Here is a 10,113-nt window from a genome sequence, read left to right as displayed (position 1 = left end):
TGTATATGATACTCAGCTGTATGTGTCTTTGAAACCAAATAAAACAGATTAAATAGTCAAAATTCAAACTTGTTTAAAAGACTTCAAATCCTGAATGTCCCAAAACGTCCTTCAACTAAATTCACATAAACCGGAGGTTCTTATCTTTGGGTCTAAAAATCAGAGAGACACAATTAAATCAGATAGTTACTGTACTTTGGATGACATAACATTAGCTTCAGATTTTACTGTGAGGAATCTTGGTGTCATCTTTGACCAGGATCTCTCTTTTACATCATACATTAATCAAATCTCCAGAACCGCCTACTTTCATCTTAGAAATATAGCTAAAATTAGAAGCATCCTCTCTCAGAGCAATGCAGAGAAACCGATTCATGCATTTGTTACCTCTAGGCTGGATTACTGTAACTCTTTACTCATAGAATGTCCTAACAACTCTTTAAAAAGCCTACAGCTAATTAAAAATGCTGCAGTCGGAGTTCTGATGGGACTTAGAAAGAGAGATCACATTTGTCCTACATTAGCTTGTCTGTACTGGCTGCCTATGAAATGTAAGATTTAATTTAAAATTCACTTATTCACCTACAAAGCACTTAATGATAAAGCTCCTTCTTACTGTATCTTAAAGACTTCATAGTACCTTACGCTCCCAGCAGAACACTTCATTCTCAGAGCGCTCTTACTGTAGAGTCTTAAAATGTAGAATGGGAGGCAGAGCGGTCGGCACAGTGTTGCATTGCGATGGACTGGCGACCCGTCCAGGGTGTACCCTGCCTCTCGCCCATAGCCAGCTGGGTTAGGCTCCAGCGCCCCCGCAACCCCCCATATGGGAATAAGCTGTACTAGACATAGACACCTTATCACTTTCTCTACATTAGTTTTATTTCTGCCTCTGTCTTTCTCCCCCATTCTGTCCTAACGTATAGGTATCATCACACTCAGAGCTTTGTGTCTGTTATGGACAGCTGCAGATCCATCTTGCCTGTGTCCAGTCCCTTCTTCCTGTCTGTTTCCTCACCCCGACCGGTCGAGGCGGATAGCCAGCCACATTTAGCCTTATCCAGCTGGTGGTTTCTTCCTCGTTGAAGAGCGAGTTCTTCCTGTGCACTGTTGCTGTTAAATGGTAATTAATTACAATTAAAAGGCTTGCTGTGCAGTATGTGAAATTTGTTTAGTTCGGTAAGGTCTTAAGCCGTACCTTGTAATGTGTCTTGAGATAACTACAGTATGTTGTTATTTGGCAATACTACTATGAATAATATTTAATTGAATTGATCAGTGATATTGAGCTGAGCAGAAACTCAACAAACAGAGCTAACACTGTTATAACCAGGTTTGAAACTAACGTCAAATGTTTGTTTACCGTAGAATAAAGAACAACAAACACCAGGTCTGGTTCTCTGGCTTCCTTTGGTCCTGAAGTTGCTAAGACACCCAGTGTAATGAGACACTGACGTGTATCCAACTAATTCACAACACGTGACACAATGACCAGCATTTCTGCCTCCATACGATCAAAGACAAACAATATAAATGTCAGGTCTCTGTCAGCAAACCTCAGTTTAGGGAGCTGTCAACAGGTTTCAGTTTGCTGTGTCATCCTTAATATTTGTTGTTATTTCTAGGGAAACAGTTATTGTGATGAGGCAAGCAGAGAGATCAGCCTCCACAATTAATACTTCGTTTGTTCGTCCTGCAGCTTTTTACATCAATGGCTTCACCAACATCCCTCATGCTCAGTATTACTACGTGTTCCTGTGCTTCGTCTACATCATGACTGTTGTTGGGAACGGTTTTCTGATGTCTGTGATTTACCTGGTGAAGACTCTTCATTCTGCTAAATACATGATTGTGTTCAGCCTGGCTTTAACAGATCTGTGTGGCAGCACTGCTCTCATCCCTAAAGTCCTGGACACGTTCTTGTTTGACAGGAGATACATTGTCTATGAGGCTTGTTTGAGTTACATGTTCTTTGTGTACTTCTTCACAAGTGTGCAGTCATGGACACTTGTCACTATGGCCTATGACAGGTTTGTAGCCATTTGCTTCCCTTTAAATTACCATCGTATTGTGACTAAACCAGCTGTTGCTGTGATGCTGCTGTTGACATGGGCAGCTGTATTAAGCTTGATAGCGTGCATGGCTGGACTACTGGACCGACTGTCCTTCTGTGGGTCTTTGGTGATACAAAGTTTTTACTGTGACCATGGACCAATGTATCGTCTTGGTTGTAATGATTTTTCTCCCAATTACAATGTTGCAAATGTTTTTTTAGTCACAATAATATTTTTGCCTTTGACATTAATAGCACTGACCTACGTGTGCATTGTTGTTGCTCTGAGCAGGATCGCATCAGGACCAGAACGACTCAAAGCTCTGAAAACTTGTACTTCTCACCTAATTCTTGTTGCTATTTTCTTTCTACCACTCATGGCCACGAATTTAGCTGTTCTGACATCCTCTCTTCATCCTAACACCAGGATCATCAACTCCACTTTGACACACACTGTACCAGCTCTGCTCAACCCCATCATTTACTCTTTAAAGACTGAAGAATTGCTGAAGTCTATTAAAAAGCTTTGGAAAATCAGTAGACTTAAAATTATAACTTAATTTATAACATGAACTTTCACCACGGCTCTAGTGACACACATGTAACTGAATTGAAAGCGTCTTATTCATAAAAATTTAATTTATTGTTTGTTGTCTTTAAATGTTGTAAATTCTAATATTTAATTACCTTATAATAAACTCCCTTTGCAGAATTAAAGATGTGGATTATTGTGTCTTAATCTAGTAACTGTCTGTGTTTCCTCAGTGTTAAATCCCAGTTTAAAGTCATGAAGTGATCAGTGACTGAGCTGAGCAGAAAGCCAACCGGACGTAACATTCATAACCAGGTTTGAGACCAACTACAAATGTTTCTTTTCTGTAGAACAAAGAATAACCACATCACACCAGGTCTGGTTCTCTGGCTTCCTTTGGTCTTGATGTTGCTAAGACGCCCACTGTAATGAGACACTGATGTAAATCCAACTAATTCACATCACGTGACACAGTGAACAGCATTTCTGCCTCCATACGATCAAAGACAAACAATATAAATGTCAGGTCTCAGTCAGCAAACCTCAGTTTAGGGAGCTGTCAACAGGTTTCAGTTTGCTGTGTCATCCTTAATATTTGTTGTTATTTCTAGGGAAACAGTTATTGTGATGAGCCAAGCAGAGAGATCAGCCTCCATAATTAATACTACGTTTGTTCGTCCTGCAGCTTTTTACATCAATGGCTTCACCAACATCCCTCATGCTCAGTATTACTACGTGTTCCTGTGCTTCGTCTACATCATGACTGTTGTTGGGAACGGTTTTCTGATGTCTGTGATTTACCTGGTGAAGACTCTTCATTCTGCTAAATACATGATTGTGTTCAGCCTGGCTTTAACTGATCTGTGTGGCAGCACTGCTCTCATCCCTAAAGTCCTGGACACGTTCTTGTTTGACAGGAGATACATTGTCTATGAGGCTTGTTTGAGTTACATGTTCTTTGTTTACTTCTTTGCAAGTGTGCAGTCATTGACTCTTCTTATTATGGCTTTTGACAGGTTTGTAGCCATTTGCTTCCCTTTAAATTACCATCGTATTGTGACTAAACCAGCTGTTGCTGTGATGCTGCTGTTGACATGGGCAGCTGTATTAAGCTTGGTAGCGTGCATGGCTGGACTACTGGACCGTCTGTCCTTCTGTGGGTCTTTGGTGATACAAAGCTTTTATTGTGACCATGGACCAATATATCGTCTGGGTTGTAATGATTTTTCTCACAATTACAATGCTGCATATGTTTTCTTAATCACAGTCATATTTTTGCCTGTGACACTAATATCACTGACCTACGTGTGTATTGCTGTTGCTCTGAGCAGGATCGCATCTGGAGTGGAACGACTCAAAGCTCTGAAAACTTGTACATCTCATATTATTCTTGTTGGTATTTTTTTTTTACCACTCATGGCCACAAACTTGGCTGTTATGACGTCCTATCTTCACCCCAACACCAGGATCATCAACTCCACTTTGACACACACTGTACCAGCTCTGCTCAACCCCATCATCTACTCTTTAAAGACTGAAGAAGTGATGAGGTCTATTAAGAAACTTTGGAAAAACCTCAGACCCAATAATACGAATTAAACTAAAATATTAACTCAATAACGGCTGTGACACATATGTCTACAGCATGTTCTATAAATGTCACCCAATAGAAAACTTATTATTCATAAGAAATAGGTCTATTGTGTGATGCCTTGAAATGTTGTAAATTGTACTGTTTTATTATCCACTTAATAAACTAAATTTGCAGAATTAAAGATGTGTTTTTTTACTTAATCTAGTAACTGTCTGTCTCTCCTCATTGTTAAATCCCAGCATAGAGTCAGATCTAGTGATCAGTAACCGAGCTGAGCAGAAACTCAACAACCAGAAGTAATGTTTTAACCAGGTTTGAGACCAACAACAATTTTTTTTTGTTTTCTATAAAATTGTTAGGAATGCAAGAGAGGGCCCAAATGCACAGCGCAGACAACAACAGGAGTTCAAAAGGTTTTAATGTTCTCTCAACGCTCAGACTGGCAAAGGTCGGTATGCAAGTAAGCAGAGGAAGTAGTACAGACAGGGGTCAGGCAATCGGTGGTCTATCTCCAGGTGGTTCTGAACGCTGGAGAGTCGACACAGGTTACAATGAACATGAGCAATGAACACAGGTACATGAGCAAAGATCTGGCAAAGGACTATGACAGCGATGGTGCCTAAATGCAGAGACTGATAACAAAGTAGATGCAGCTGGTTAGACACGTGACTGAATATAAAGCTAGGTAGAACAACAAAGGCAAGAGGTAAATAGGAAACAGTCAAAATGAAACTGGAAACTAGACTAAGACAGGGCTAAGACACAGGTTGCGTGATAGACCTCACCCCCCCTTAAAGGCGAATTCCCAGGTGCCCAAAACACAGATCAACGAGCAGGGTACGTGGAAGCAGAACTAGAGGAGGGTCAGCACCAAAAAACACAGCAGGAACAAGGCACATGATCAAGCTAAACACAGAAAACATGACCAGAGCTAGGCAACTAGAAACAAACACAAAGCAAAATGAGTCAAAGACAAAGTCCATAACAGTGTCCACAATGGCACCATTAGATTCACGGGACAAGCACAGAGCTCTGGAAGACCGGCGTCTGAACAAGACGCCTCCAGGGGTTTGCAGGAAGTGATGGCATCCTCTGGGCAATAATCAGCCAGGGAGACCAAAGCATCTTGGTGGCTGGCGGCAGAGCACAACGACACCAGAAGCTTGCTGAGATAGACAATGTCCTACAGGCGATGGCCCATTCAGGAGACTGGAGAGTTGAGGTGGCCAGCGACAGAGGCACAGCCACTGTTGTGGAAGAGGGTGGCGTAGCTAGGGAGCTGAGCAAAGCAGAGGCAGGGCTGCATTCAGGTACCTCCATGTCAGGCTCAACAGATGCAGGAACCGAGCAAGGGAGCAGGTCAACATTAACACCAGCATCCCGAACCCGGAGCAAAGCACCAACAGACACAAGAGCAGAAGACACCAAAACTGAGGCACCAGGCTGCGGCAGCCGTCAGACGTGGGACTAGACGCAGGGCAGAACCAGGATCCAGCAATACAGGGGGGACAAGAACGAGGCAGGTGAGGTCATCTCTGGACCAACAAGAACCAAGGCGGGCATGGCCCTCTCTGGACCACCAGGAATTATGGCAGGTGTGGTCACCTACAGGCCACCAAGTACTGTAAGACACAGGTTCCGTAACAAAAATAGGGGTACAATAAACACCAGGTCTGATTCTCTGGCTTCCTTTGGTCCTGATGTTGCCAAGACACCCACTCTACTGAGACACTGACGTGTATCAAACTAATTCACACCACGTGACACAGTGAACAGCATTTCTGCCTCCATACGATCAAAGACAAACAATATAAATGTCAGGTCTCAGTCAGCAAACCTCAGTTTAGGGAGCTGAGAACAGGTTTCAGTTTGCTGTGTCATCCTTAATATTTGTTGTTATTTCTAGGGAAACAGTTATTGTGATGAGCCAAGCAGAGAGATCAGCCTCCATAATTAATACTACGTTTGTTCGTCCTGCAGCTTTTTACATCAATGGCTTCAGCAACATCCCTCATGCTCAGTATTACTACGTGTTCCTGTGCTTCGTCTACATCATGACTGTTGTTGGGAACGGTTTTCTGATGTCTGTGATTTACCTGGTGAAGACTCTTCATTCTGCTAAATACATGATTGTGTTCAGCCTGGCTTTAACAGATCTGTGTGGCAGCACTGCTCTCATCCCTAAAGTCCTGGACACGTTCTTGTTTGACAGGAGATACATTGTCTATGAGGCGTGTTTGAGTTACATGTTCTTTGTTTTCTTCTTTGCAAGTGTGCAGTCATTGACTCTTCTTATTATGTCTTTTGACAGGTTTGTAGCCATTTGCCTCCCGTTGAGGTACCACAGTATTGTGACTAAACCAGCCGTTGCTGTGATGCTGCTGTTGACATGGGCAGCTGTATTAAGCTTGGTAGCGTGCATGGCTGGACTACTGGACCGACTGTCTTTCTGTGGGTCTTTGGTGATACAAAGTTTTTACTGTGACCATGGACCAATGTATAGTTTGGGTTGTAATGATTTTTCCCCCAATTACAATGCTGCATATGTCGCTCTAATCGCAGTCGTTTTTGGGCCTTTTCTACTAATAGCACTGACCTACGTGTGCATTGCTGTCGCTCTGAGCAGGATCGCATCAGGAGCAGAACGACTCAAAGCTCTAAAAACTTGTACTTCTCACCTGATTCTTGTTGCTATTTTTTTTCTACCACTCCTTGCCACAAACTTGGCTGTTATGACGTCCTACCTTCACCCCAACACCAGGATCATCAACTCCACTTTGACACACACTGTACCAGCTCTGCTTAACCCCATCATTTACTCTTTAAAGACTGAAGAAGTGATGAAGTCTATTCAGAAGCTTTGGAAAAACAACAGACCCAACAATACAAATTAAACTAAAATATTAACTCATTGTTGGCTGTGTTGACTTATCTGACTCTGTTTTATAAATGTAATCCAATTGAAAGCTTTTATTTATTAGATTTAGGTTTATAGTGTGATACCTTGAAATGTTGTGAATTGTACTGCTAAATTAACCATATACTAAACTCCCTTTGCAGAATTTAAATTGTGGAATATTGTATAGAGTGAAGTGTAAAAGGATGTTTTGCTGTGGCCACCCCTGATGGGAAATGCTAAAAGACAAAGGAGAAGAAGACGTTGTGGATTATTGTGACTTAATCTAGCAACTGTCTGTTTCCTCAGTGTTAAATTCCACCTCAACAGTCATGAAGTAATCTGTGACAGAGCTGAGCAGAAACTTACCAACCAGATGTAGCAGTATAATAACCAGGTTTGAGACAAATAACAAATGTTTGTTTTCCATTGAATAAATAACAATAAACATCAAGTCTAATATTCTGGCTTCCTTTGGTCCTGATGTTGCTAAGAAACCCACTGTACTGAGACACTGACGTGTATCAAACTAATTCACACCACGTGACACAGTGACCAGCATTTCTGCCTCCATACGATCAAAGACAAACAATATAAATGTCAGGTCTCAGTCAGCAAACCTCAGTTTAGGGAGCTGCCAACAGGTTTCAGTTTGCTGTGTCATCCTTAATATTTGTTGTTATTTCTAGGGAAACAGTTATTGTGATGAGCCAAGCAGAGAGATCAGCCTCCATAATTAATTCTACATTTGTTCGTCCTGCAGCTTTTTACATCAATGGCTTCACCGACATCCCTCATGCTCAGTATTACTACGTGTTCCTGTGCTTCGTCTACATCATGACTGTTGTTGGGAACGGTTTTCTGATGTCTGTGATTTACCTGGTGAAGACTCTTCATTCTGCTAAATACATGATTGTGTTCAGCCTGGCTTTAACAGATCTGTGTGGCAGCACTGCTCTCATCCCTAAAGTCCTGGACACGTTCTTGTTTGACAGGAGATACATTGTCTATGAGGCGTGTTTGAGTTACATGTTCTTTGTGTGGTTCTTTGCATGTTTACAATCATTGACACTTGTCACTATGGCCTATGACAGGTTTGTAGCCATTTGCTTCCCTTTAAATTACCATCGTATTGTGACTAAACCAGCTGTTGCTGTGATGCTGCTGTTGACATGGGCAGCTGTATTAAGCTTGGTAGCGTGCATGGCTGGACTACTGGACCGACTGTCCTTCTGTGGGTCTTTGGTGATACAAAGCTTTTATTGTGACCATGGACCAATATATCGTCTGGGTTGTAATGATTTTTCTCCAAATTACAATGTTGCAAATGTTGCCTTAATCACAGTTGTTTTTGGGCTCTTTTTACTAATAGCACTGACCTACGTGTGCATTGCTGTCGCTCTGAGCAGGATCGCATCAGGACCAGAACGTCTCAAAGCTCTGAAAACTTGTACTTCTCACCTGATTCTTGTTGCTATTTTCTTCCTACCACTCATGGCCACAAATTTAGCTGTTCTGACATCCTCTCTTCACCCCAACACCAGGATCATCAATTCCACTTTAACTCACACTGTACCAGCTCTGCTAAACCCCATCATTTACTCTTTAAAGACTGAAGAGGTGAAGTTGTCTATCAGGAAACTTTCAAAAAACATAAGATTAAAACATTACCTTTATTTTATTTGACACATTAATAAACTCAGACACCACCAACTCATACTGTATATGTAACTTCTGGGATCCGGCTACAGTAAATGCAATAGGGAGGATTATTAACATTTAGTTATTCTATTTTATTCATTTTGTTCTGTATGTATGGTGATGTACAGTATCAGATGTACCTTACACTGTATGAAAAAACCTAGCTAGAAAATAAACAGGTGTGGCATAAAAATTTCTAAATATTTTTTCAATAGTTTGGTAGAGGAGCATGTCAAGGTGCAACACCTTTTTCATTTAGCTAATTATGTGTCAAGTGCTTTTATATCACACTGTGATGCTGTTAAGCTTAGAACACCAGCGATTGATACGTGTACATGATGTTTACAGTCTTGACAGGAAAAGATTAAAGAAAAGAGTAAAATGAGTGGCTTTCACCATCTAGTGGTCGTGCTTGCACTTTACAGGTACAGGTAAACAACACCAAATAGTCCAACCTTCTCCAGACCCACATCTGATATGTTTCTATTTCTTTGAGGAGCAGTAACTACTGTAGCAGCCCTATTCTTTTCATTAGGTGCTCCAGTTTAAAATGTGCAGGCTGCCACTTTAACTAAAAAACAGAGAAACAAGCTTATATTATTTATAGTGATGCCAGCAATGCTTTAAGTGGCTTCACACCTACTAACAGTCCTTTGTTTAACTGAAGAGCCAGTTCTTTACAGGTGTGAAGTAAAGCTTACTGTAAACATGGTGTAAACGAAAGACACCAGAGGCAAGGACTAAACCAGGGGTCTCTATTTGGGAGCTTCTGTGCCTTAACCACTAGGCTACTGGCCCTGTGAGGGTTACCTATAGACAGACCCTAAATTCCCCCATACAGCATTATATTAACAAAGTCTTGATTTGACCTGTGATCTTTGAAGCGATGGATCTCTTTGATTTTCTTGTTAAGCAGTTCACAAATATATCTGGTTCTCATGACTCAGGTGAGGTCTGAAAGTTGAGTCATGTCAGCTGATTCTGTCTGGAGCAAAAACATTTCTCCACAGTTTGTATCCTTCTTGGGGGATGGTTCTTCACACTTTGGAAGGACTTTAGCCTTTTATTCTACTGAATAAAATGTCTAGTCTTCCACAGTCTCACTTTTATCCATATAGGAGCGGGCATGCACTACCACTGCCCCATAATTGTATGTCATAAGTATTATACAGGGCGTCTGTGTTTACACATCATAGTTACACACCGCAGACAGAGTTTGGTTATGTTGCTTCATGTTGTATGTTGCGTATATGTTATCTTTTTTTTATTTTAGTTTAGTTTTTTTGGTGACCTTTTTTATGGGCCCAGTTTGGAGGTAATGTTTTGTAATTTGTTTT

The 10,113-nt window shown here is 41.3% G+C and overlaps 4 protein-coding genes across 4 annotated transcripts in view; all 4 read left to right on the top strand.

Annotated features, from left to right (window-relative positions):
- Positions 1–2,812, top strand: part of LOC114869825 (olfactory receptor 51F2-like) — a 67,765-nt gene extending 64,953 nt beyond the window's left edge. The window contains exon 2 of the mRNA XM_055514406.1: positions 927–2,812. Coding sequence (XP_055370381.1) covers positions 1,642–2,613 — 972 coding nt within the window. The 5' untranslated portion in view covers positions 927–1,641 and the 3' untranslated portion in view covers positions 2,614–2,812. The remainder of the gene's footprint in view (positions 1–926) is intronic.
- A 95-nt stretch (positions 2,813–2,907) lies between these two features.
- Positions 2,908–4,367, top strand: LOC114869824 (olfactory receptor 51F2-like). Its single transcript, XM_029174344.2, has one exon. The coding sequence runs from the start codon at positions 3,213–3,215 to the stop codon at positions 4,182–4,184; it is 972 nt and encodes a 323-aa protein (XP_029030177.1). The 5' UTR covers positions 2,908–3,212; the 3' UTR covers positions 4,185–4,367.
- A 252-nt stretch (positions 4,368–4,619) lies between these two features.
- Positions 4,620–7,707, top strand: LOC114869927 (olfactory receptor 51F2-like). The gene has a single exon (XM_041073903.2). It carries the CDS (start codon positions 6,102–6,104, stop codon positions 7,071–7,073), a length of 972 nt encoding a protein of 323 aa, XP_040929837.1. The 5' UTR covers positions 4,620–6,101; the 3' UTR covers positions 7,074–7,707.
- Positions 7,708–7,780: 73 nt separating this feature from the next.
- On the top strand, positions 7,781–8,772 carry LOC114869926 (olfactory receptor 51F2-like). The gene has a single exon (XM_029174477.2). It carries the CDS (start codon positions 7,781–7,783, stop codon positions 8,759–8,761), a length of 981 nt encoding a protein of 326 aa, XP_029030310.2. The 3' UTR covers positions 8,762–8,772.
- The last annotated feature ends 1,341 nt before the right edge of the window (positions 8,773–10,113 follow it).

The sequence above is a fragment of the Betta splendens genome, chromosome 14 (genome assembly GCF_900634795.4).
Source record: "Betta splendens chromosome 14, fBetSpl5.4, whole genome shotgun sequence".
NCBI lineage: Eukaryota > Metazoa > Chordata > Actinopteri > Anabantiformes > Osphronemidae > Betta > Betta splendens.
The sequence above is the reverse complement of the archived record's forward strand: the minus strand, read 5'-3'. Positions and strand labels throughout refer to the sequence as shown.